This window comes from Mustela nigripes, chromosome 2 (assembly GCF_022355385.1).
Source record: "Mustela nigripes isolate SB6536 chromosome 2, MUSNIG.SB6536, whole genome shotgun sequence".
In the NCBI taxonomy this organism is placed as follows: domain Eukaryota; kingdom Metazoa; phylum Chordata; class Mammalia; order Carnivora; family Mustelidae; genus Mustela; species Mustela nigripes.
Window position 1 is genome coordinate 5,910,395 of NC_081558.1, and position 27,622 is coordinate 5,938,016.

Sequence of the window (27,622 nt, forward strand, 5' to 3'; positions counted from 1 at the left end):
CAGAGAGAGAGGGGGAAGCAGGCTCCTTGCTGAGCAGAGAGCCTGATGCGGGGCTCGATCCCAGGACCCTGAGATCATGACCTGAACTGATGGCTGAGGCTTAACCCACTGAGCCACCGAGGTGCCCAATAAATGTGATTTTTTTTTTTAAGATTTTATTTATTTATTTGACAGACAGAGATCACAAGTAGGCAGAAAGGCAGGCAGAGAGAGAGAGAGGGAAGCAGGCTCCGCACTGAGCAGAGAGCCTGATGTGGGGCTTGATCCCAGGACCCCGAGATCATGACCTGAGCTGAAGGCAGAGGCTTTAACCCACTGAGCCACCCAGGCACCCCAATAAATGTGATTTTTAAAAACATCCTCTGGGGCACCTCTCCCTCTGTACCTTCCCCCAGTATTGCTCTCTCTCTTTCAAATAAATAAATAAAGTCTTTAGGGGGAGCTCCTGGGTGGCTCAGTTGGTTAAGTGTCTGCCTTTGGCTCAGGTTATGGTCCCAGGGTCCTGGGATCAGGTGCTGTATCTGGCTCCCTGCTCAGCAAGGAGCTCGCTTCTCCCTCTCCCTCTGCCTCTCCCCCTATTTATGCTCTCTCTCTCTCTCTCTGTGTCAAATAAAGAAATAAAATTTTAAAAAAATCTTAAAAAAAAAATTCCCCAGGATAGGATTGCCAGACAAAGTACAGGATGACAGTTAAATTTGGATTTCGAATAAACAACAAGTACTTTTCTAGTGTAGGTATATCCCAAAACATTGCACTAGTTGACATCGGAATCTAACTGGGTGTCCGATCATTTTGTTTGCTCCGTCTTGCCACCCCACCCCTGGACCATTTGGCTAGGCAGGGCCTGTCCTCAGCAGGCGAGGGAGGGCAGGGAGGCCCCTGCTAATGCTGGGCGTGGGGGATCTCCCGAGAAGCATCCAATGCAAAGTCGAAAATGCCAAGTGCCGGGTAAGAGGAGCTGCGCAGGATCTGCTCCCCCTCCCCTCGCACCTCGCGCCCCCGGAGCTCTCCGCGGTGTTTACCCCTTCCTTCCTCTTGGCACCCATTTATCCTGCAGTGGACGTGGGTTGCTCCGACGCTGGGCGGCTGTGAAGCGAGCTGTGAACATGGGCGTGCAGAGAGCCCGCTGGAGTCCCTGCTTTCAGTGCCTCTGGGCCGACGCCGGGAAGGAGGATTGTTGGAGCGGCCGTAAATCCGGGTTTGACTTCGGGAGCACGCGCCCTCCTGTTGGCATGACCTCTCTTTCTCCGGAATCTCTCCTTTGCGCTGTCGAGGCTTGTCCCTCCCACCTCCGCAGTGCTCCTTCTCCGCCTCCGCCTCCTCCCTCTGTCCTGTATCTACCACGATCCCTCTTCTTCTGCCTCTGGTCGCGTCTGGCTCAGGGTCGCCTGTCCCTCCTGTGACCCGGGCAGCAGCCTCCGGGCGGGTCTCCACTTTCCCCAAATCACTCCTGTCCCATCCCTGGTGCCTGGACAACCTCTATTGACTCCTGTTCTCCTCTGCCGCTGCCTGAAAGGTTTCCTTGTGTCTCTGGTTTTTATCCTTCTGTAAATATAAACATGTCAGGACAGCCTCTTGGCCTGGGCCGCCACCCCCCCCCCAGCTGCATCTGGCCTCCCTCACCAGAGGCAGAAGTGGGAACCTGGCCAGAGCTGGGGGTGGCAGGGGTGGTGGGCAGCGGCGGTGGGCAGCGGCGGGCACAGGCTGTCCTAGCTCTGGGCAGCAGGTACACTGAGGGAGGCAGGGGCAGGGGAGCCTCATCCTTTGCTGGGGACCCCAAATCTTTCCTCCAACATGGCCTGGGTGAGAAAAGGCGGGAGCCGATCCCATGGGGGACCTTTCCAGGCATCTGACTAAACAGTGTATTCTGACCCTGACACCCCAGAGAGGATGCAATAAATCCAGGCTCTCGCTGCATGGACCCTGGGGAGCCTTGGGGGATGGGCTCCGCCCGTCAGACTCAGAGGCGAGATGTCCCAGGAATGCTCACTCTGCAGAAGGGCTTACTGGGTGCAGCGTTGGACAGTACATGGATAAACTGGTTTTTTGTTTGTTTGTTTGTTTGTTTTTAAATATTTTATTTATTTATTTGACAGATAGAGACCACAAGCAGGCAGAGAGGCAGGCAGAGAGAGAGGAGGAAGCAGGCTCCCTGCCGAGCAGAGAGCCCAATGCGGGGCTTGATCCCAAGACCCTGGGATCATGACCTGAGCTGAAAGCAGAGGCTTTAACCCACTGAGCCACCCAGGCACCCCGATAAACTGGTTTTTAAAAACGTGAATAGTTGTTTAGTTCATCGTCTATTGGCCAGCGTGGCACAACCAGGCAGCTTCGAGCATGTTGTTTCTCTGGTTCCGTTTAATCAGGTAAGAAAGAAGATCGGTACCGAACAGAAGAGCAAAAAATGACAGGGCAGATGGACCCTGAGGAGCTCGCAAGGTCGGAAAACCTCGGTCAAGGTTTGCATCCCTGGTATGACCTTTACTAGCTCAGCGTGACCTCAGGCAAATCCCAAGCCCTCTCTAGGTCTCAGTTTTCTCGTCTGAAAAATGGGTGCAAGGCTGCCTTCTTGTAGGAGTCCTTGCTGTGCGGATACAGTGGGATGATGTGTGCCCATCGCAAGCCCAGGGCCAGCGGAAGCAGACCTGATGGTGCTTGCTGTTCTATTTCGGGGGTCAGAGCTCTCCCTCCGAGGGAGCCGTGGCTGTGTCAGATGCAGTCACACAGCCCATCCCCTGCCCTCCCAGAGCTAGATGCAGGGGGAGGGATGGTTTAACCCAGCCGTTATAATCAAGTATGGTAGAATGTTCCAGAAAGCAGGCTGAAGAACTGAGCAGGGGGGAAGCAGGCTCTGTCTGAAGGGACAGGAGTTCTGGATTGGAATTTTACTTAGAAAATCCCCTGTAGTGGTGCCTGGTGGCTCAGTGGGTTAAATTCTCTGCCTTTGGCTCGGGTCATGATCCCAGAGTCCTGGGATCGAGCTCCGCTTTGGGCTCTCTGCTCGGCGGGGAGCCTGCTTCCTCCTCTCTCTCTTTCTGCCTGCCCCTCTGCCTACCTGTGATCTTTGTCTGTCAAATAAATAAATAAAATCTTTAAAAAGGAAAAAGAAAAAGAAAAAAGAAAAAAAATCCCCTCTCTTGTAAAGCACGAAACCCAGAGTAATCAAAGGTGTAAGAAACCTATTAAGTACCACTCAATTAGGAAAAGTTAGACAATCTTTAGACAGCTTCCATCACACAACGAAACCCAAAAAACCCAATTTCTGACCACATAAAATAGCATCCACATGACACGTAAGTGGTCTCTTGAACTCACCAAGTTTCACACATCAGTCACATTTCATATAGTTTAAAAAAGCTCTGCCTCTTGGGGTGCCTGGCTGGCTCAGTCAGTAAAGTATGGGACTCTTAATCTCAGGGTCATGAGTTCAAACACCACATTGGGTGTGGAGTCTACTTAAAAAAATAAAAAGAAATAAAAGGAAAAAGAAAAGATCTACGTCTTACCAGTTAGGAGACCGTAGATTTTCAAGAAGTCCTACTAGATATAAAAAAAAGAAAGAAGGAAGGAGGGAAGGAACCAACCAGGGTGTCTTCCTGGAGGAGTCGACAGCCAGCGAAGCCTTGAGGAACAAATAGGAGTCAGCTAGGCAGAAGCTACAGGCAGGGGCATTCCAGGCATCAAAAGAACAGGGTGTTCAGAAGCCTGAAGGCTTGAGAGGTCCCGGTGATTTCCAACAACTGGCAAGAGTTCCTTACTGGCTGGAGGTGTAGAGGGGGAACCTGGGCCAGATTAGCAGGCCTGGTGGGTCAAGCAAGAATTTTTTCTTTTTTAAAAAGATTTTATTTATTTATTTGACACAGATGGGGGGAGAGAGAGAGAAATGGATAGATAGATAGATGCGGGGCTCGATCCCAGGACCCTGAGATCATGACCTGAGCCAAAGGCAGACGCTTAACCCACTGAGTCACCCAGGCGCCCTGCGCTATATGCTTTAACTGTCCCAGACCCTCCTTCCTGAGTGTGGGGGGCAGTGCCAAACACCACCAACCCACTCCGGTAAAGACATGCCTCCCCAGATGCGTGGGAGGGGGCTGCCTGCCGAGGGCTGTCAGCTGTCAGACCCCTGCCGGGAAGTCACACCTCTTCTTGGGCCGCCCACAAGCCGTCACTGATCCATGTGGAGACCTAATGGTCTCCTAATGGCTCAGCCTGACTTGAGGCTGCTGTAGCTCAGAGCTCCCCGTGGAAGCTTTTTCTTCCTGTTTCATCCACCCACCCAACCATCTAACTGTCTTTCCTCCCGTCCGTCCACCCATCCATGGATCATCCCCCTGTCAATCCTTCCTTCTTCCATCCGTCCGTTCAGCTGCCTTCTACTGATCTCTCCCTCCCTCCCCTTTTCCAGGAGCGATTCTGGTCTCCTGCTCTATAAAATGGGATCATAACCACTCAGCCAAGTTTTAACGACAGTTCTCTGAAAAAAAAAAAAATGCACGTAAGGTGCCTGGTTGAGTGCCTGTGTGTCTCAATGTACTTGCTGCCACCGGCGTCATCTGCTCCGGCCTGTCTCCGCCATCAGATACCTGCCTGTGTATCCTCCATGCCGGGGAAGTCCGGGTGCTCAGGCCTCCAGGCTCCGCCTCTGCTCTCGGTGGCCGAGGCTGCAGCCTCAGGGTCAAAGGGCTGGACGCATGGCTTGGGCTCAGACCCTGTGGAGAAAGGAGGGACCAGGTGTCAGGGCCAAGGCGGAAGGGCTGAGGAGCAGGCATCTGAGTTTCGTATCTGCTGCTGCTCCGCTGGGGCTCGGTCTTCTCATCTATAAGATGGGTTGGTGGAGGAAGATGGTCTTGATGACTTTTAAGCCAGCCTACATGCCATCACCTCCTTGTCCTGTGCCTGTGGCAGACAGTTGTGTTCAATCATGAGGCTCTTTCCTGCGGATCCGTCACCCCCTTAAATTGTCCCCACCCCCCACCAGGGACAGCATCTCAGCAGCTATCTCCAGTTAGTCAGAGGGGGCTCTTGAGATGACGCTGGTTGGCTATGCTGCTCTGGCCAAGAAAAGCCCTCATTCAATAGAGTGAGTCCTTGAGATCAAATTCAAGCACCCAGCGTCCACATTTGTAGGGTCTCTAATGGTGGGACTTCTGGCTACTTCTGCCCTGATGCTGTACTTGGAGTTTCAGGGACCTCTTGGTGCCCTGGGATAGAGGAGAAAACCAGGGCTTTAGGGTCAAGCAGACTGTGTCCTTGTCTGGACCTGTTGCTAATGGTTGCCCACCCCTTGTGGAAGGCAGCTTGAGGCTGTTTCCTCACCAGGAAGGTGGATGTGACGATGCCTTTCAGAGCTTTGCGGAGGGCGAAGGGGCTCAGCATGTGTGGCCCCTGGCCAGTCTTGCCCATCTTTCTTGCTGTCTAGGTCAGGAGATATCAAGTCTCGGACTGAGCCTCCTGCTGTGGGAGGAGTGGGTACCCCCTTTTCTGCCCCGCTGCCTCTTACAGCTCAGTGAGAGCGATTCACCCTATTCAAATCCCTGCAGAGGTTCCTCCTTGCCTGCAGGAAGAACACCTAGACTCTTGGCCCAGTCACCAAAGTCCCCCAGGGTATTCCTTCTGTGCCTTGTGCCTGCTCCCGCAGGACTGTTGCATGAGACTCCCCCCCTCCATTCCTGCCCGGAGGCTGCCTGCCTCAAGACCTCACTCTATTTCTTCCAGAAATCTCTGTCCGCTCCCCACCTACAGTGCCTCTCTCACAGGCACTTCATTTCACAGCATTGTCTTGCCATCTGGACTCCCTTCACTCCTGCATCCCCGCTCAAGACATCCCAGGCTCTGCTGAAACCAGGGAGGTGGCAGGAGGGTGCCTGGAGGAGAGGCCTGGGGAGGTGAGTAGTGGCGGAGGAGAGGGGAGACCAGTGGAGGGGTGCATGGAGGGACGGACCAGACCAGCGAGTTCTTAACAGGCGCAGTGGTGGCTTCAGGTGAGGCTGAGATGGGGTGGGGGAGTGGGACATCAGGTGCTTTTTTAGCTAGCTTGGGTCCCCTGTGGCTGGGTGACCCCATGGTCTGGTTTGCTGGGGACAGTCCTACTTAACGCTGAGCCAGGGTGATTATGAGCAACACCCCCTTTCATTCTCCAAAGGGTCTGGCAGAGGGGAAGGTCAATGGTGTCCCTTTATCCCAACAGGGCTGTCTGCACCCGCTCACGCCCCCTCTCCTCCTGGCTACGGACCTGCAAACACCGCTCCAAGTTCTGGGCCCTTGAAACATACACAATCCGGAGGAGCCTTCTTATGAATACAAAATTGCCAGGGCCTCTGAACCAGGACATCAGAAGATGGCCAAGGCAGAAATAAACACGCTTCATGAATAGATGAGTGCCAAGGGATTAGGTGGGCACATGCAGGTGTGCAAAAGCACTGGGACACCGGAAAACTATGTGGCAGTCCCTTAAAAGAGAAAATCATAGAGCTCTCACGTGACCCAGCCATCCCACACCTAGGCATATCCCCCAGGAAATAAAAATGTATGTCTTGGGGTCCCTGGGTGGCTCAGTGGGTTAAGCCTCTGCCTTCGGCTCAGGTCATGATCTCAGGTCCTGGAATCGAGCCCCGCATCGGGCTCTCTGCTCAGCAGGGGACCTGCTTCCCCCCTCTCTCTCTGCCTGCGTCTTTGCCTACTTGTGGTCTCTCGCTCTGTGTCTAATAAATAAATAAAATCTTTAAAAAAATGTATGTCTTCCCCAAAGCTTATGAGCAGCATTATTTATAATAGTCAGAAGGTCAAGGTGGAAAAAAACCAGATATCCACCAAAGGACGAATAGAGAGAGAGACACACAAGATGTGGTGGAGACCTACAGTGGAACAGTATTCAGCCACGAAAACAAAGTTCTGTCACCTGCTACACGGTGGGGGGTCAACCTTGAAAACATTGTAAGTCAAGACGCCAGCTGACAAGACCACATGCTGTGCGAGTCCCTCTATATAGACTGTCTGGGATAGGTGAATCTATAGACAGAGGAAGCAGATTCGTGGTTGCCTGAGGCTATGGGGGGAATTTTGGGGGTGGAGGGACAGCTGGAAGATACGGATTTCTACTGGGGTGATGAGGATGTTCTAAAATGCTTTGTGGGGGCGCCTGGGTGGCTCAGTGGGTTAAGCCTCTGCCTTCGGCTCAGGTCATGATCCCAGGGGCCTGGGATCGAGTCCCGCATAGGGCTCTCTGCTCAGCAGGGAGCCTGCTTCTCCTCATCTCTCTCTCTGTCTGTCTTTCTGCCTATTTGTGATCTCTCTCTCTGTCAAATAAATAAATAAAATCTTTAAAAAAAAAATAAAATGCTTTGTGGTGATGGTTGCGTAACACTGAATGTACTGGAAGTCATTGACTTGTACCCATTAAACGGATGAATCCTAGGATATGTGAATTTGATCTCAATGGAATTGTTGCCTCCAAATATCGCCGGGGCCCCTTGCTGAATTTTGATTGGGTGGGTGCTTATGGCCTTCAGCTCCGTTTCTTTCAGGGTAGACGATGTCTGGGCCTGCCACCGTGTGTGAGAACGCCATGGCTTCCACCATCCCCGCTCTCCCAGCTCCCCGCCCAGGCTGACGGAGGGACTCTGCTCTGCACTACCTCATTTAAGACTTGTATCCCCCCCCTTCCCCACCCTGAAGCCAAGGCGGCATCTATGACTCAGAGAAATGTCCGGACCAAACAAGCAGGCCGTGCAGGAGAAAAACCAGATGTGGGGGTGGGTCCAGGAGGCTGAGGCGAGCCTGGAGGAGGAGGAGGAACTGGTCTGAGGGTCAGTCCCATCCCTTGGCCAAGCACGCCGGGGGGTCTCAGGAAAGACCGAAGGGTCTGCCTTCTTCACTGGGCAGGGGGTCTCATGGAGGCCTGAGGCCTCGACAGCTTGTGGAGACCACAGGCAGAACCTCAGACCTTGAATCTGCAAACCCTGGGGGTTTGGGATCTGCAGGCTGAAAGTGAAAGACCAAGGATGAATTTACTCTTTCTGTGGAAGTTTCCGACCCAAGAACTGGCTGGACTTGACTTTGATGATGCTCTCAACTCTCATCCGGGCATCTCATGCTGACCCAATCTTTGTGTCACAGACTATAAGCTCTGATGCCCAGGGTCATAGACTGAACTTTGATCCAGGTGTCATAGACGGAGCCCCATCCTGGGGTCATGGACTGAGAGCTCCAATCCCATTATCAGAGACTAAGCTCTGATCCCAATACCAAAGACTGAGTCCCGTCTTGGGGTCATAGGCTGAGCTCCGATCCCAATATCAGAGACTGGGCCCCATCTTGATGTCATGGACTGAGCGCCAGTCCCAGACTGAGCCCTATTCTGGTGTGGTGGATGGAGCTCCAATTCCAATATCAGAGACTGAGCCCCGTCTTGATGTCATAGACTGAGCTCCAATTCCAATATCATAGACTGAGCCCCATCCTGGTGTCGTGGACTAAGCCCCAATCCTAACATCAGAGACTGGTCCTGATCCTGGTGTCATAGACCGAGTTCCTATCCTAATGCCACAGGTTGAACCCCGATGCTGCTCACAGATCAAGCTCTGGCTCTGATGTTGCACAGTGAGCTCTGGTTTTGGTTGAAGATTCTCTCCCCCACCCCCAGGCATTATTTCCAGTGGCCTCTGGTCTTGCTGCCTAGTATTCCCACCCATACCCCAACCTCAAGCTGTGAGGATCAAATTTCTTTTCTCTCCTCCTACTGTGTCCCTATAGCTGTTGTGAATGCACTTTCTTCCCAGTGACCTGGCCAGAAACCTGGAGACCAGTCTTACCTGCTCACTACCCCTCAGGACACCAAGCCCTGCCCGTGTGACTTCCCGGACATTCCTCCATCCATCCTCTCTTCTTTCCTCTGTCACCGTCTGAAATTCAGCTCTCGCTATTTCTCTCCCTACACAACCACAATTCTTGTTGGGGTCTTCCCCACACAAACGATCATCAACCACAATTTTAACCACCGTGTTGCACTGTGATTGGTTTACTTGTTCCCTTCTAGACCAGGAGCCCCATGGGCCAAATCTGGCTCAACATCTGATTTTATAAATAAGGCCTTATTAGCAGAAGTCATGCCCATTTGTGTATGCACGATCTATGGCGGATTTCATGCTATAACAGCAGAATTCAGTAATTGCATCAGAGTAGGTGACCCACAAAGCTGAAAATATTTATTGTCTGGCTCTTTTCAGGAAAAAGTTTTTTGACCCCTGTTCCAGACCATGCAGTCTATGAGGGAAAATACTGTGTCTGTCCCACTTTAACATCTCCAAGCCCCAAGTAGTAAAATCTTAGGTGTATTGATCATTTCCTTTATTCCTTGCCTTCTGTTTAATCTGCCATACACTTTGCATTGTTCTAACCTTAAAACAACCCCCACATCCCCACTTGACAAAAGAAGAAACTGAGGCTTAGAGACTTGCCCAAGGTCACACCATATTGGTAAGAGGAAGATTTGGGTTGTGAACCCAGGGGTTTCCAACTCGAAAGCAGGGGTTTATGACCACCAGGCTATCTTGTGGTAAGCTGATGACTGGACAGGTGGGTGAATAAATGATTGGATGGATGCATGGATGAGTGGGTGATTGAATGAGCAAGAGATTAAATTGCTGGACAGATGGATAGATGGATGGATGATTAGGTAGTTGGCTAATTAGCTGGCTGGCTGGATGAATGGATAGTTGTCTGGCTGGATGGTTGGATGAATGAATGGGTGGATGGTTGGCTGGAGAGATAGTTAGATGGGCAGATGCTTATATAAATGGATGGATGGACGCTGGGATGACTGGATGGATGGATGCTTGGCTGGCTGGCTATTTGGATGGATGGATGGATGCATAGACGGTTAGAAGGATGAATGGTTAGATGGGTGGATGGTTGGATGGATGGAGGAATGGGTGGATGGATGGATGGATGGATGCATGTGTTGATGGATGGATGGGTAGTTGGGATAGGTGGTGTGGCTGTGTTTAGAGGCAGTGAGGCATTAACCTCAGGAGACGGCATTCTGAGGGGATGAGGGGAAGACATGTAGATGGAAGGGAGGTAGAAGAGAGTCAGAGAAGATAGGCAAGAAGGAAACCGAGTTAAGACACAAAATGCGTTCCTTACACATTCAGTGGGGAAACCTCCCTGTAGGTCCCAACCATCCTTTCCTTAGCCTTGTTTGCTTCCTCGAATCCAATCCCGTCATTTTCCCAGGAAGTCCCATTAGGTGCCCAGATGGCCAGTTGCAGAGCTTAAGTGGCATACAAAAAGCCCCTGCCTATCTGTCTCCCCACCCCCGAGGGCTAAAGATTGGAAGGACGTTGTCAGGAAAGACTCTGCTCCTCAGCACCATGCTTCACGCTAAGAAGCCTGGATTTAGGTCCCAGGCAGCCTCTTCCACCATCAGCCCCTGTAGCACCAGCCATAAAAGGGTGTAGGAATCACTGCTGGTTCCCTAGCTCACTCCCCTACTTGTCAGCCTGTGAATCAGTCTCAGTCTGCCTGGGCTGGAAGATGGGCTGGAACTTCATAAGATAAGCCCTTTGGTGGTCCTTGGTTGATGAGCTCGTTCTCTGGTATTGCCATCACTGGTGGATTTATAAACCCTCCCCAGGCCCTCCAGTTGCCCGCACTGGCAGCTTTGTTTGCTGGCCAGAACACACCACAAAGGTGGCCTTGGAATAGAACTGTTCTTCAATCCTGGTTCCTCCAGCATGTGCTTGCTGTGGGACCTCGAGCAAGTCACTCAACCTCTCTGAACATCACGAGGGTTCATCATTCTCACTACTGTTGCATCTCGAGCTCCACACCGCCCTCTCTCTTCCCAACCCAGCCTCCAGGGCCTCTGATACTCCCACCTCCTTCCTGACTCAAGCAGGGTGCCTGCTACCCATTTGGCCCTCAAACGGAGTCTGCGGGAAGAATGAGCTAAGGAATCTTCTCGCTGGTCTCCCTCCTTCACGGGCACCCACCGCCACCCTGGACCAGTACTTGACTCATGCAGGTGGCAGTGGCTAGGACCTGTTGAGGCTGAGCAGTGGGCGGGCCTGACTGGGGTGGGGGAGGGTTGTGCAAAGGTGGGAGGCACAGAGGGACAAGAATGTCCAGGAGGCTCCACGCCCTGTGGCCCAGGACACTGTCTGGCTATCTTCTTGCCTCGAGATTTAAGGAGAAGCGTCTATTTGCCAAAGCAATTCACCCACACCTTGGGGGGGATGTACTATGAGGGCCTCTTACCCCCACAGAGGTAAACTGAGGCCCTAGGACTTGGGAGGGGGTTGCCACCAGACAATGTCTGTGTGTTCAAGGGAGGCATCTACCAGAACCCCTGGGAGTCTCCAAACTCCGTGAGCCTCCGTCCTGCAGCCATTCTGGAGCAAACAGCATCAGGAACCCCCGGGAAGTCACCGGGCTACCCAGACGGAGTTCTGGGGTGGATTCTCTTTACACAAATTTTCTTCCCGAGACAAGGTTCTGGCTGAGCCTGGGGAGAATCTCTGAAATAAGAGGGACCACAGAAGTCTGTGATGTTCTGTGGGTGTTGGGGGAGCTAGGGGTCATGGAACTTGGGGCTGGATCAGGCCGAGTGTGCGTCCCGGGCCAAGAAAAGGCTCCAGGCTGTCCAGGGAGCCCTGCCTGCTGGTCACTGCCCGCCCCCTTACCTCTCTTGAAGGCCCACCGCTTCAGCCACAGCTTGGAGAGGGCTGGCCAGGAGTGGTTGAGCCCCGAGTTAGCCATGGGGGCCCCCGCGCACGAGAGTGTGGGTGAACAGCAAGGGGAGGAAGCCGGAGCTTGCCTGGGAATCCCTGCCAAGATGGGTCTGCCAGCAGGAGGGGCGGAGACTCCTGCCAGGGGCTGCCAGAGGCATCAGCTGATGGGAGCTTGGGGCTAGGGCAGGGGGGCTGGGGTTTTGGGTTGGGGGCCCAGGGACTCCAGACTGGGGGGAGGCCAAGCCCTTAGTACAACCCCCAACCCCTTCCTTGACCCATAAGTCTCTCACCCTGGCTGGACAAGACATTCCCAGGAGGAGCTAAAGATGGCAGTGTGAGTGGTGGTGACACTGGGGTCCTCAGAAAGCAAGTCTAGACTGGGTCCTGAGGTGAACCTGTGCGTACCTGAATGTCCGAGTGTGTGTGTGTGTGTGTGTGTGTGTGTGTGTGCCATCGTCTGTGATTTTTTTGGGTTTGTGGGTGTGCACATAGAGTATGTATTTTCATGTCTGCGAGGGTGTGTTTGAGAGCAAATCTTGAGTGCGAACTTGCCTATGTGGAGGTGAATATGAACATCTAGGTGCCCCCCCACCAGTTTTATTGAGATATAATGAACACACGGCAGTATGTAAATTTAAGGCATACAGCACGATCTCACTAAACGGTGCCGTGAAACGATCACCACAAGTTTACTTAACACCCATCACCTCTTACAAATACGGAAAAAAAGATTCATCCCCCAAAAAGAAAAAAAACATCTTTTTTCCCCCTTGTGATAAGAACTCTTAGGATCTATTCTCCTAGCAACTTCTCCCCTATACCACACAGCTGTGCCAACGCTAGCCACCACGCCGTCGGTTACATCCCCAGGACTTATTTATCTCCCAACTGGACGTTTGTCCCTTTTGATCCTCTTCCTCCAGTCTTCTCCTCCCTGACCCCCTGCCCCTGGAAACCACAAATCTGATCTCTTTATCCATGACTCTGGGTGCTGTTTGTAGATTCCACACTACAAGTGGGATCATACATATTTGTCTTTCTCTGTCTGACTCATTGCACGTAGCAGAACGCCCTCCAAGTCCATCCAAGTTGTCGCAAATGGCAGGATTTCCTTCCCTTTTCCAGCTGAGTCTTGTTAAATGGGCATTAAATATGTATGTATATGTATATATATACACCTGAATGCCCGTTGGCATCGCGGGGTTGGATCTACACGGCTCACCCGGGACGTGGGGGGATCTGTGTCCCATATCTGTGAGGGGTTCGGGTTCCTGCCTGGGTTTCTGTGTGTCTGTGGGGTTGTGAGCCTGTGAGTTGGGGGTCTGGGCTGGGTGTGAGGTCGGGTGGGCGGGCGTCCCCGTGCAGGTCCGCGCCTGGCCGTGCCAGCGCTGCCCCCTGGTGGCCGATCCTCTCTACTGCAGCCTCACTCCCGGTGCTGAGAAATTCTGCCTTTGTTCCCTGCTGACGCCCTCCTCCGCTCCCCAAATCCTTTCTGTGACCTCCCAGCCCCAAGCTGCTGTCCCTGGTGAGAGGACCAAGGCCTTCTCCTTCCTCGCATCCTGGCCCACCACCATCGCCTTGGAGGAGAAGGCTGTCACTCTTCTGTCTTCTGCGACCCTTCCCGAAGGGTTATCTGCAAGCCTTCTATGGCAGCTGAAGCAAGGGGACAGGCTACCGGGACTGGGCAGGCTGACCGTATTTTCCGAGCTCCTGGGGTGGGCTGGGCTCTGTGTTCAGATTTCACGTGCAAGGCCCGAGACAACCCTTTCACAGAGGAGCAAACAGGACCAGAGTAGTGAAGTCCCTCGCCTGTGGCCACTCGGAGCGAGGGGAGCCAGGATCTGAACCCACTCCTGGCCGACACAGCCATGCCGTCATCCCCAGCACGAGCACCAGCCCGTGTCCAGCCATGCATCAGGTGCTGAGGGCCTGAGGCTACATGGGGAGCACTGCCCAGAGGAGACACACCAATGTGTGTGCAACTGACATTCCCATGAAAAGTCTGCTTCTTCCAGGAAGCCCTCCCAGAGGGACTCCTAGCTGAGGCTAGAAAACCCACAGATGGCGGAGAGTGGGGGCAGCTCTCCCTGGGCTGCACTTGATCGGCAGGGCCCTTCTGCAGAACTGCAGGTGATTGGGCCAGCTGAACACTCTGGAGAATCAGCCCCCTGAGTGTGGCATTCAAGGCTTTCCCCATATGCCCCCAGTATGCCCCCAGCCTGACTCACCAGCTCCACTCTCCCAGTTCTCTCCCTCCAGGCTGCTCCTGGGGCCTGCCAGACCCTTAGATGCACAAAGCCTCCCACTAGGTGCGCCTGGGTGGCTCAGTGGGTTAAGCCTCTGCCTTCGGCTCAGGTCATGGTCCCAGGATCCTGGGATCAAGCCCCGCATCCGGCTCTCTGCTCAGCAGGGAGCCTGCCTCCCTTCCTCTCTCTCTGCCTGCCTCTCTGCCTACTTGTGATCTCTGTCTGTCAAATAAATAAATAAAATCTTAAAAACAAAAACAAAAACAAAACAAAACAAAAACCCAAAGAAAAAACAAAGCCTCCCACTAGTTGTGTGGCCCTGGGGCGGGGCCGGAAGCAAGTCTGGGTGTGCCCTGCTCAGACCCGCAGCCTTCCGGCTGCTCCACACCACCCCAGGGGGGCGGGTGTGAGGCTCCCCAAGGTGGGCCTCAGTGGGAGCCAGGGGGCGCCTTCTCGCAGCCAGAGCTTGACTTGGAGGGCTGCCTGGAGGAGGGTCCCCCTCATCCTCAACTGACCTTGGAGGATTGGGGGGGCCGCCCTCCTCAGGACTGGCTCTCAGACAGCAACCTTAGCAGACAGTGTTTGTTGTGAAAGTCAGACACCTAAGCCCCAATCTACAGATTCTGCTTCAGGGGGCCCGGGGCTGGGGGGAGCCCCAGGGATCCAGGTTAGGAAGTGTGCCTGGGGACTCTGCACAGCGAACACCCCCATTTGCCCCCTGGCAGGATCCCCCATGGAGGCTTTGGCTACAAGGGGCCCCCTCTTCCTGTCTTGTGGGCTGCACGTGTCACGGACCCCAGCCCCCTGGGGTGACCTCTGGGGGCGCGCAGACCCCTGTAAACCAATCCCCCGGTCAAACAGCCTTGCCCGTCCACTCAGGGAGCAGGCTGAGCACCAGCTGGGGAGAAACCATGGGTGGTCTGTCTGCTGCCCTGGGGACTCCCCCACTGCCCAGCCCCACCGCCACTCTCTGTGTTGATCCCTCTGTCCCGCACACCCCTGTGACGGTGACTCACCAGAGGGAGGCTTGTCCTCGCTGCTGTGGGCCCCCGGCCCGGCTACCAGCTCCTGCGGCCCCCAAGACCCTTGGCTAAGGTTTCCAGGAGGCCCAGGGGGAGCACTGGTGGGTCAGGGCCCCCAGGGGAACCGCAGGATGACCTAACTCTGCCCCAACTTCCTCTTCCTCAACTGCCAGCCCGCCTGCTTGGCGTCTCTGCCGACCCCAGCCATGCGCCCGGGCAGGGGGCCTGAGCACACAGCGCCCGCAGGCTGGGCTCCAGAAGCAGAGAGTCTCCCCCAAGCACTCAGCCCCAGACGCGCAGGTGTCTTGAGAGCTGGGGCCGGGATGGGGAGGGGGGAGGGGGCGGGGAGCCTGGGCGCTCTCACCCCCACCCCAGCGGCTTCCTGTGGAGCTGCCTGCCGGAGAGGAACAGGGTGCCAGGGCCTCACCAGGGTCCGCGGGGGCGCAGAAATGCGTGGGACATGCCAGCCGTGTGTATCCGCAGAGTCGCAGCTCTCAGACCCCTAGGAACCTGCACCAGCGTGTGTGTGGGTACACACATGAGTCCCCAAGGTGTTGCGGTAAATGTTTAATAATCACCTCTCTCCCTGCTCCCCTTCCCCGCCGCCTCAAAGAAGCCCTCATAGGCAGCACTTGCCGACTCCTAGTCGTGCTTCCTGTGCACAGACATGGGTCCCCCAGTGGGTGGGTGCGTGGATACCTGTGGGTCCAGGTAGACGTGAGGGTATGCAGAGTGGTGTACCTGCAGAGACCCCAGGGGGCACATGGGGCCCACCCAGGCTCCTTTATGCTCAGAGAAGGGTGGGCACACTCGCGCTCAGGGGTGTGATGGCGTCGTTCTGAATGGGGACAGGAGGAATCACACACGGGCACTTGGGCGTGCACACCGGGAGGCCAGAGGGGAGACACAGAAAGGGAGAGCCAGCTGCTGCCCCCACCCCTCCTCCTGCTCGAGAAGCCTTTTGTAAGAGGGTGGGGAGTTTCTCCCGCTGGGGGTTAGATGCTGCCATCCTAAACGTTCAATTATATAAACTTACAGTTGAATAAATCATGTCAAGAATGAAAGTAATAACCCCTTAAACCCAACACCGTGTACTTAATGCCACTGAACTGTATGCTTAGAAATGGTTCAAATGGTAGATTTTATGTCGTGTATGGCGGACTGTAATAAAATGAAGAAACTCAGCCCTCCCTAATTATTTTGCTTTGTTTTCTTCTCTTATCCATGTTCTTCTTTTTTTTTTATTTAAAGATTTTTATTTATTTGACAGAGAGAGATCACAAGTAGGCAGAGAGGCAGGCAGAGAGAGAGGAAGGGAAGCAGGCTTCCTGCTGAGCAGAGAGCCCGATGCGGGACTCGATCCCAGGACCCTGAGATCATGACCTGAGCCAAAGGCAGCGGCTTAACCCACGGAGCCACCCAGGCGCCTCTTATCCATGTTCTTGATGTTGTTTACGACTATTGCAGCTGCCTGGGGGGAGGCGGTGATACTGGACAGTGGATCCTTCCGAGCCCCGAGGTTGGTAACATCACGCTGGTACCTGGAAACGGGGCCGCCCTGAGAGGTAGCGACACGGTGGCAAACGCCACAGAAACATACAAACACAAGACACATGCAGGACACAAGGAGACAGGGAAGCACACAGATTCACGGGCACAAGCCCTTCTGTAACCACTGGTTCCTTGTTGAATGCAACACGCATTTACTGAGCCCCTACTGTATACTGGGCCTTTTTGTAGAGGGGGTGGGATGGTGGTGAGCAGGACAGACACCACCACCACCACCACCACCACCACCACCACCCCCCACCCCCCCCCCCCCCCCCCCCCCCCCCCCCCCCCCCCCCCCCCCCCCCCCGCCGGAGGCCTGCTGTGAGGCAGGAAACAGACCCACCCGTAATTAATTGCCCTGAAAGGAAGCAAACCTGGAGGCTGCGTTTCCCGGGGTGGCGGTGGGTGGGGGAGGCCCACAGGGATCCAGGCGTGTAAATGAAGATCTGGGACATTCCATGGGCCAGGAACTGCAGGGACTAAGGCCAGGGGGTAGGACTGAGCTTGGTGTGTTGGGGGGAATGCCTGTGTGGTGGGGGTGAGGCTGGAGGGGGACAGTCCTAGAAGGTGAGTCTGGGGGCTCAGACCTACAGGACCTTGGGGTCCAGATTGGAAGCGTGATTGATGGGAGTCATCGGGGTGGGGGATGCTTATGCAGGGAACGAGGGGGCAGAGGTGGGGACAAGATGGCTCAGAGGGGGTAGCGCCCCAGAGACCCACCCAGACGCCATCACTTCGCGGTGCAGGTGCCGGGAGGGAGGGTGGGGTTAAAAGGCTTTAGCCCTGGGCGGGGCTGCTCCCTGTCCTGGTCTCTCCCCTACCTCCATTTATCTCTGCCTCTTTTTCTGGGCTCCCCGGCCGGAATTTAAATTCTCTCGGACTCTTCCCTTCCCTGGCTTCCAGCTCAGCTCTCCCTCTGGTGGTCCGATCACTAGGGAATCCTCTCTCTCAGAACGGGCTTCCCCGGCCCTCTGCGCCGGACCCCCTCCTCACTGCTCTCCTCCTACTGCTGAGGTCCCGGTGGCCTCCTGGAGGCTGACCGTGCAACTGTGTACCCCTGGCTCTCCCCCAGGGAGATCCATGTGCCGAAGGCAGAAGCAGGGAGCCTCACCCACCTGAACTACACTTTTTCTGCTTTCCTTGGTGGTAAAATATCCATAACGTAAGATTTACTATTCTAACCATTTCTTTCTTTCTTTCTTTTTTAAGATTTTATTTATTTATTTGACAGAGAGAGAGATCGGAAATAGGCAGAGAGGCAGGCAGAGAGGGACAGGGAAGCAGGCTCCCCGCTGAGCAGAGAGCCCGATGCGGGGCTCGATCCCAGGACCCTGAGATCATGACCTGAGATGAAGGCAGAGGCTTAACCCACTGAGCCACCCAGGCGCCCCTCTAACCGTTTCTAAGTGCACAGCTCAGTGACACTGTTTTGTGCAATCGTCCCCACCATCCGTCCCCATCCCCAGAACTTTGTTATCTCCCCAAGGTGCGACTCTGACTCCCCACCCCCACCCCCACCCCCGGTGTCTACAATGGGACTTGCTGGGTCCCTGAATTTGCCGTCTGGGTACCTCCTATGAGTGGAGTCAAACAATTTCTGTCTTTTTGTGTCTGGTTTATTTCCCTGAGCCAATGCCCTCAAGGCTCATCCACATCGCAGCAGGGATGAGAATGCCTTTCCTTCTCCAGGCTGGATTACATCGCACGGTGCGGATGGACACATTTTGGTTCCCCACCCCTGTTGATGGACACTGAGGCTGTTTTCCACCTCTGGCCATCGTGAATAATGATGCCATGAACATGTGTGTGCAAACACCTGTTGGAATCCCTCATTCGAACCCTTTGGGTATATGCTGCTGGAGAGTTTTGACCCCAGAGGGAATGAACCCATCCTGCTTTTGGTATCACTGAAGTGGCCACTAGGGGGAAGTGCTTCTCCGCTGGCCAACCCGAGACCACAGAGAGAAAAAAGCCCGGAAAAACAGGCTGGGATTGCAACACCGGCGGCCTAAGGGCGGGGCCATGGCGCCAGTTAGCAAGGGACACCTGCTTGGGTTAAGTCTACTTTTCCTTCTCTCACTTTTGATGGAGATGTGGTTGAGTGAGCTATTTGCTGTGCTGCAGGAAAAAGAATTTCCAGATGGACAATTGTTAAAAACAAACAAACAAACAAACACCTCAGAGTAATACAAATTGTAGAAGGAATTTACAAGGTAATTTTTACACTTCGGGTTGAAAGCTTTTTACTTTTCTTTTTTTTTTAAATTTTTTTCAAAAGATTTTATTTATTTATTTATTTGTCAGACAGAGATCACAAGTAGGCAGAGAGGCAGGCAGAGAGAGAGGGAGAAGCAGGCTCCCTGCTGAGCAGAGAGCCCAATGCGGTGCTTGATCCCAGGACCCTGGGATCCTGGCCTGAGCTGAAGGCAGAGGCTGCAACCCACTGAGCCACCCAGGTGCCCCACCATCTTTTTTTTTTTTTTTTTTAAACTAAGAGAGGAAACTCAGAATGCATGAATGACAAGACAGAAATATCTGAATATATATAAACTAACACAAATGTAGGGGGGAGATGTTATAAACAAAGCAATGAGTAAGGATCATTTAGTTGCCTGTGAAGTGTTAGTACCTTCATATAGAAAGGATTTCTGTACATTGATAAGAAAAAGACAAATAATGTAAATAGAAAACTGAGAAATCACATGAAGGCGTATTTCTCGAAACCAAGAGCCAAAGAACATATGAAAATATAGTTCTCAGGAGCCCAGAGAGTGTGAATTTCAGTAACAATGGCTGACACTTGACACCCAGAGAGTGTCAACAACAACAGAAAAGACTGAGAATGTGTGTCTGCTAATCATCTTATTGTAGAAGAAATTATAGGGGATATCAGAAAATTTGTGAAATGCTATGTATTTAATTTATCTACGATTTCCAATATTTTCTAAGATTGAACTAAAATTTCCAAGCTGTCATAAAACATGTAGAAAATATGATAAAAAACATGAAAAAATGATAACACTTATTGCTGACAGAGATGCAGAGAAAAGAGTAGTGACATGTATTGTTATACATCGATATTCGTTTACTTGCAACAGGGTTACATCCAGATAAACCCATCTTAAGTTGAAAATGTCATAAGTCAAGATGCATTTAATATATCTAGACCATCAGGCACCTGGGTGGCTCAGTTGTTGGGCATCTCCCTTCAACTTGGGTCATGATCCCAGGGTCCTGGGATCAATCCCCATGTCAGGCTCCTTGTTTGGCAGGGAGCCTGCTTCTCCCTCTCCCACTCCCCCTACTTGTGTTCCCTCTCTCATTCTCTCTCTCTCTGTCAAATAAATGAATAAAATCTTAAAAAAATATATCTAAACTATCAAATAGCATGACTTGGCTTGGCCTCCCTGAGACATACACAGAACATTTACATTAGCCTACACTGGGCAAAATCATCGAACGCAAACCTATCTTATAATAAGATGTTGAATATCTCATGTAATTTATTGAGTACTGTACTGAATGAGAAAACCGGAATGTTTATCAGTGTATCCATTAACACTGTTGTGCAGCCAATAATATATTGATGGCCTGATCCTGTGGCTGACAGGGAGCCTCAGCTCACGACCACTGCCCAACATCATGGCAGGATCATACCCTATATGGCCAGTATGGGAAAAGACTAAAATTCAAAAATCAAAGTACAGTCTTTACTGAAGGAATATCACTTTCACACCATTGCATAGTTGAAAATCTTTAAGTCAAACCACGTAAATCAGGGACTGTCTGTATTTAGAAAGTCTTCCTTGGGCTCCTAGGTGGCTCAGTGGGTTAAGCCTCTGACTTCGGCTCAGGTCATGATCTCAGGGTCCTGGGATCGAGCCCCGCATTGGGCTCTCTGCTCAGTGGGGAGCCTGCTTCCCTTCCTCTCTCTCTCTGCCTGCCTCTTTGCCTACTTGTGATCGCTCTCTCTGTCAAACAAATAAATAAAACTTAAAAAAAAAATAAGGAAGCTCTTCCTCTAGTGCGTGCACCGGTAAATGGTCACAGCCTTAGCAGCCCTGCTCTCTGGTCTCCCGTTTCAGAAGTGGAGCTTACACTCTAGGATCTGCTTACCTTTTCTCACTGCATTTCAGGAAAGACACAAGCAGGAAAAATCTCCAGTAGGGTCTCATTTTCTGAGTACGGCCCTCCCTCTTCTTTCAGTGTTTAAAAGTGAGATATGATTAGCGAGAGTGAAACGCAATCCCTGGAGTGCACAGGTCTGTGAGTTTTGGCTAATCCATACGCTCACGCACCCCACTCCACAATCAAGATATAGAATAATTCCATCGCCTCCCCAAATTTCCTCCTGCCCTTTTGTAGGCATCCTCTTTCTTTCCCTGTGGAACTTGCTGAATTCTTCTGTGTCCCTAGAGTTTTGTCCTTTCCAGAATGGCCCATCGGTGGGATCATCAGGTGTTTAGCTTTTGAATCTGATGTTGTCCAAACAGCATAACGCATTTGAGATGTGTGTTTCTTTCTTTCTTTCTTTTTAGATTTTGTTTATTTATTTGACAGAGAGAGAGAGACAGCGAGAGAGGGAACACAAGCAGGGGGAGTGAGAGACGGAGAAGCAGGCTTCCCGCTGAGCAGGGAGCCTGATGTGGGGATTGATCCCAGGAACCCAGGATCACGACTTGAGCTGAAGGCAGATGCTCTCCCCAGATGTCCCTGTGAGTTTCTTTTCTTTCTTTCTTTCTTTTTTTTTTTTTTAAGATTTTATTTATTTATTTGACAGACAGAGATCACAAGTAGGCAGAGAGGCAGGCAGAGAGAGAGAGAGAGAAGCAGGCTCCCCGCTGAGCAGAGAGCCCGATGTGGTGCTCGATCCCAGGACCCTGGGATCATGACCTGAGCTGAAGGCAGAGGCTTTAACCCACTGAGCCACCCAGGCGCCCCTGTGTCTTTCTTTCTTTCTTTTCTTTCTTTCTTTTTTTTTTTAATCACTGTTATAAGGTATACCACTATTTGTCTAGTGACCCACTGCCGGTCCTTTAGACCGTATGAAGTTGGGGACAATTATGAATATCATCACCATAAACAGTTGTGCTGAGGTTTCTGTGAGAACACGAGTTTTTATTTCTCTCGGGAGACTATCGGGGAGGGGCGCTGCTGGGTCCTATGGGGAAGGTACGTTCCACTTGATGAGGGTCATTTCAACTGTCTTCCAAAATGCTGTTAAAAATGCACTGATTTGTGAAAGAGAAGAAAGCTGAGGCAGAGGTTCCAGTGAACCTCTAGGTTGTGCTTCCTTCTGAGCCCAGAGGAGCAGAAATAGAGAGATCCAGGGGCTGGGGATGTGGGTACAAACCGCTAGACGGCACACCTGCATTCTAGAATGTGACTCAAGGACCCAGCATACCCATCACCCTGCGATCGCCACGCCCACCTTTGAGAGATCCACCTTGCTCCTACCAGAACAGTCCCTTTGGGTCCTTTGCCCTGGACCTGTGACATTCGGGATGAATTCAGTTTTCATTTGTGGCCAAATGTAACATGCGGACCATAAATCCTTTCTGCTGTGTTAGCGGAAGAAAAAATATAGTATTCGCACCAGCAATGATGGAGAACGCCCTGGGGCGGGGGGGTGCTACACTTACGTTGGCCATTCCAGCTGGTGTAGAGTGGCATCTCATGGCAGGAGGGTCCCTATAACATCAGAGGACTGGGGTGGTTGCCACTGGGGCTCATGATATCCCGGATATGGTGATGGAGAGGGGAGGCAGGAGTCGGGCAGGGCTAGGAGAGCAGGGCTCTGGGTCCAGCTCCTGATTCTGCCATTTTCTAAGTGTGCGAGCCCTCTGCTCTCACAGCTCAGCCCTCTGCAATGTTGTAGAGGGTTGTGCCCGGGTTCCCGTGACAGAGGCTTTGATGAGACGATGCGGGTGACGGGCTTGGAACACGGTCTGGCCCGGGGCAGGCAGCAGCCAGACCTTCCAATGCTCCTTTTGCCATCCCCTTGCAGCCTCAGGCTTTTGCTCCTGTATCACGCTTTGCTGGAACATTCTTCTGGTCTCCTTTCAACTGCACAACTCTGTGTGTGCGTGTGCGTGCGTGCGTGTGTGTGTTCAAGCAACGAGGTAAGAGGAGTTTATTGATGCCTTGAATCAGTTTGTATTTTTGGAGCCAAACAACACCTACCCACGTTACCAAAATATAGACCTACACACACGCAGGGAATCATATGAGTTCTGTCCCCGGCACACGGCGAGGGTCAGGGCTGTTGTCAGATAATATATGGGCATCTGGAGCTCTTATGTTGTTCATTTTTCTCCTTTTCGTTTTAAAAAAAATTTAAATTTTTTATTATTTGTGTTTTTTTTTAAAGATTTTATTTATTTATTTGACAGACAGAGATCACAAGTAGGCACAGGAGCAGTAGAGGGAGAGGGGGAAGCAGGCTCCCTGCTGAGCAGAGAGCCCGATGCGGGGCTCGATCCCACAACCCTGAGATCATGACTTGAGGCCAAGGCAGACCCTTAACCCAGGGGCCCCATGCTTTTTTTTTTTTTTTTTTAAGATTTATTTATTTGAGAGAGAGAGAGGGAGAGGGAGAGAGCATGAGCATGTGAGCGGACAGAAGAACAGAGGGAGAGGGAGAGAGAGAACCTCAAGCAGACTGCCAGCTGAGTGTAGAACCCAACTGGAGGCTCCATCCCAGGACCCTGAGATCATGACCTGAGCGGAAATCACAAGTCAGACGCTTGGCGTACCGAGCCAGCCAGGCACCCCCGGACCTCTTCTGCTTTTATTTGCTGATGGTGGTAACCCTGCCCGGGAAGGACCCTTCGTGGGAAGGTCCCCGAGTCCCAAGTTCAGGCAGCAACAGAAAGGGCAGGGAGGCTGAGCCTCCCTCACCTGCCCACTCCTTGTTGAGAGCCTCTCTCTTCCCCTGCTGCTGAAACCCCAGAGGACCCACAGGGGATTTCAGAGGCTTGAACAGGAAAACCACATCTTAATATAACCCAGGAAACCAGCGTTCTCATAACGAGATGCCCACAGAAGCACAGGCTCGTGTCCTTCCGTACCGCCAGTTGTCAGATGCGTCCGGGACTGGCTCTCAGGGCTGGTGGTGACTCACAAAGAGGGGTCACGACCCTCTGAGAACTTTCTAGATGGCTCATTTCTCTCGTTTAATCATCATGGGCATCCAGGGAAATGGGTTCCCTTGGCCCCGTTCTGCTGCTGGGGAAACTGAGCCGCGGTGAGGTGCGGCTCTGTGCCACACGCCCGCCACCCCCCAGCCCCGGCATTGTGGTGTGCAGAAACCTTTAGAACATCTGCCTGGCTAAGGACGTGTTGAGAGGGACAGCGTCGGGGCCATTGCGTCAGCCACTGTGCCCTGGGGCCATCCATGCACCTGTCTTGCTAGCCCTGCCTGTCTCTGCTAGTTTTCCGGGACTCATGTGGCCAGCGACAGGGGCAGCCTCTGTCCACCCTACACCCCTGGGAGACACGTCAGGGTACGCAGCGCCATTCCCCAGCCGTTCCCTTCCCATCTCTGCATTCTTTTTTCTTTTAATTCTTTATTTAAATTCCATTTAGTTAACATGTACTGCATTACTAGTTACCAGTTACTAGGGTAGAATGTAGTGATTCATCAGTTGCATGAAAACCCAGCGCTCATCACATCACGGGTCCTCCTTCATGCCCCTCCCCCAGTCACCCCATCCCCCCCCACCTCCCCTCCAGCCACCCTCAGTGTTTCCTGGAGTTCTGCATCTCTTACGGCTGGTCTCCTCTATTTTCATCTTATCTTCTTTTTCCTTCCCTTCCCCTATGTTCCTCTGTGCTGTTTCTTAAATTCCACATATGAGTGAGATCATGTGGTATCTGTCCCCCCCCCCCCCCCCCCCCCTATTTTGCTTAGCATAATGCCTTCTAGTTCCATCCAGGTCATTGCCGATGGCACGGTTTCATTCTTTCTGGTGGCTGCGTTCGATTCCCTTGTGTAAATACACCGCCTCTTCTTCATCCATCCGTCTGTCCATGGACATCTGGGCTCTTTCCATAGTTTGGCTCTTGCCGCCATTTCATTCATCTTGTGGTTCCTCCAGCCTGAGACTCTGGCCTTCCTGGAAAAGGCTGAGGCGCCGTTGTCCTTCACCAGTGCCTTGTCACCCTTGACCCCCAGTCTGGTGGCTTCTTCTTCCAGCCAAAGCTCCCTCTGGGAGCTTCTCTGGGGTGGGGTAGGGGTCATGCTCAGCTGCTGGGTGGGCTTCACAGAGGCTGGAGAGAGTCGTTGCCAAAGGCTGTCTTCCAGTGATCTGGGTCATCACCAGGGAGAGGGAGCGACCCAACACCAAGGTCATCCGAGGCTCCTGCTGGGAAGAGCCAGGCTTATAACTCTTAGACTCTAATTCTTCCCTGGGCACTGCTGAGAAGGTTTCTTTTCTAGCCCATGGGTCTTGTCTTGGCTAAGAGAGCAGAAGAGGGGATCACCTTTGTCCACCTGAAGGGCTGCTAGTAAGTGCCTGGTAATCAGCCCCCCTCGCCCCCCATGGAACTGGCTAGAACAGCAGCAGGCTGCCCGTGCCTGTCACAGTCAGATGAAACCCGCCTCCTTGCACAAGAGGTCACATGCTTATCTGTTTGGGACCAGACACTGTGCCAGGAGTGGGAGGCCCTTGCAAAGCTCAGGTCCACCGGGAGACCGACCACCTGTGGGAGTATAAAGCGATATGGCTTGTGCTCTAGGGGAGCCCAGGTGAACTTGGACTTGGAGTCCAGGAAGGCCTTCAGGAAGTGGTGTGCAGCACACACCTGAAGGATGGGTGAGGCTGGGGGCCCCTGTGACAAGCACAGGGCTCTAGCAGGGACCAACAGGGATCCCGCTTGTCTGTAGCAAGGAGAGCCACGGGCAGGGGGCAGGGGTGGGGGTGGTTAGCCTGAACAAGGAAGCTAGAGACAGAGGCTGGTGTGTAGTGGGTCCCAAGACCTGGGTTTAGAAAGAGCTTTAGCTTTTGCTCCAAGGGCAATGAGAGGCTGTAGGCAGGCAGGGGGAGGTGGCAAGGGCTGCTCTTTGTTTAGGGAAGATCCCTCTGCCTGGGTAGGGGCAGGGTGAAGGCGAGAATGGACCCAGGGTACACTCTTGGAGGCTGGAAGTCTGGTTAGGGGCCGTGTTATTTGGGGAGACGGTGCTGGCTGAGCCCAGGCACTGGAGGGAAAGCGTTGGGTGGCTTTGAAGAGGATTCAGAAGGCAGAATGAGCTTGACTTTGTGGAGATAGGAGAGGTAGAGAGTGAGCAAGCCTCCTGACTCTCAGCCCGGTTCCCTAGACGGCAGGCCCTGGGGGGAGGCTCCAGGGTCAGCCCTTGCGATGGAGGGCCTCCGTGTCCGGGCGTAACCTCCCTGGGTTACTGGGAGGTTATGGGCGTAACCTCCCTGGGTTACTGGGAGGTTATGGGCGTAACCTCCCTGCCTGCTTCCCGCCATTTGCCCAGTTTCGTTTCCTGTGGCTGAGATTTTCCAGCAGTGCCTCTGGTCCCCTGGAAGGAAGAGGGCTGGGAAGACCTTCTCCCACCACAGCAGCTGGCCCGCAAGCCAGAGGCTGCCCCGGGCTGACGCTCTTCCTTTTCCTCCAGGGGAGCCTGTGTCAAGGCGGCTGGGAACCCCGGAGGAAGGGCAGGGTGTCTCAGCCATGGGGGCCCTCTCTTCCCATGCCCTCATGCACTCAGGGGTCAAGGAATCCCAGGTCCAAGTAGGGGGCTGGGGCATGCATGTTTGAGTTCTCTGGACACCTATGCACATGGCCCCGGTGCACGTCTTGCCTGTTGGAGCGCGTGCACCCGTGTCTGCGTGTGCCCGTTACAGCTGGAAATGCCGAGACAGCACGAGCTGGGCTTGAAGACCCCCGCCCCGCCCCCACCTCCAGGCAGCTGGCTGCTTCTTAATACAGCCTTTGCTCAAACAGCATCTGCCTGGGGCAACCTGTCCCTTGTTATTTTCTCTAGTGTCTCTATTTCCTGGCTGTTCTCTGAAATCATTCAGGGGGTTTATATGCATTGATCTGCCTCCTGCATTCAAATGCAGATTTGGGGGAAAATGGGGATTTTTGTCTATTTCCTTTGTCACTAGGCACAGAGTAGGTGCTCAATAAACATCTGTTGAAAGAAGGGGAAAGCCCCTGCCCCCAGGAAGATGATAGGTTGGTGAGAGACAAGTAATAGGCTGACAATAGCAACAATAATGTCTAACATTTACTGAACATTTAAGGAATATTTATGGAGCATGTATTGTGGACCTGTGCTGTTTGGAACTGGGACTCCAGCAGAGAATGAAGCCTAGGGACAAGCCCGTTTGGGGTGGCCTTTTCAAGGGGCAGGGGACAGAGAATAAAAATAAAGACCTGAAGGAGGTAAGAGAGTGAGGTGTGGGGATATCAGGGAGAAGAGCAGTTTGGACAGCGGGAATAGCCAGTGCAAATGTCCTGGGGTAGTACCCGGCCTGGTGTGATGGAGGAAAGAAGGGAGCAGCATGAATGAGGAGAACAATAGGAGAAGATGAGGGGAGGGAGGGGACAAGAGTAGAGACGGCAGGACCTCGTGTGCCTTGGGATGGCTTGGGCTTTTACTCTGAAGTAGGTGGGAGCCCTTGAGGGCTGTGGGCAGAGGAGGGCAGGACCAGACTCTCCTCTGGAGGCCACCGCAGGGAGGACAGTTGACGGGGACGAGGGTGGGAGCAGGGGGACCAGGGGCAGGGGACTGCATGGGTCCCGGGAAGTGGGGAGATGATGTTTGCTGACCAGGTGAGGCAGCGGGAAGAGGGAAGGGGGTAGAATTCTGGGTACATTTTGCAGACTGGGCACGTGGAGAGATTCGAGATTGGGTACAGTGGAAGGCTGGAGGGACTGTGTGACAAGAGACAGCTGTGGGTGATAATTCCCCGAGGGTTTTGGCCCGAGCCCCGGGGAGGTCGGAGAAGGTGGGGGCCTGGAAGGAGCAGGGGCATTGGGGATGGGGGGGAGGGGGACAGGTCAGAAGCTGGGGGCAAGGGGAGGTAGGAGATGGCAGGAGCTGCAGTTCCAGGGA

The 27,622-nt window shown here is 53.2% G+C and overlaps 1 protein-coding gene across 2 annotated transcripts in view; it reads right to left on the minus strand.

Annotated features, from left to right (window-relative positions):
• ARHGEF18 (Rho/Rac guanine nucleotide exchange factor 18) overlaps nucleotides 1-15,289 on the minus strand; it is an 80,909-nt gene extending 65,620 nt beyond the window's left edge. The window contains exons 1-2 of one of the 2 annotated variants that reach the window (XM_059388903.1): nucleotides 14,995-15,289; nucleotides 4,591-4,712 (exon numbers count right to left, since the gene is read on the minus strand). In XM_059388903.1, the coding sequence (XP_059244886.1) occupies nucleotides 4,591-4,605 (15 nt within the window). In that variant the 5' untranslated portion in view covers nucleotides 4,606-4,712; nucleotides 14,995-15,289. Of the gene's footprint in view, nucleotides 1-1,022; nucleotides 1,062-4,590; nucleotides 4,713-14,994 lie in introns of those variants that run through there. The other variant, XM_059388902.1, reaches the window with a different exon arrangement.
• Nucleotides 15,290-27,622: the final 12,333 nt, after the last annotated feature.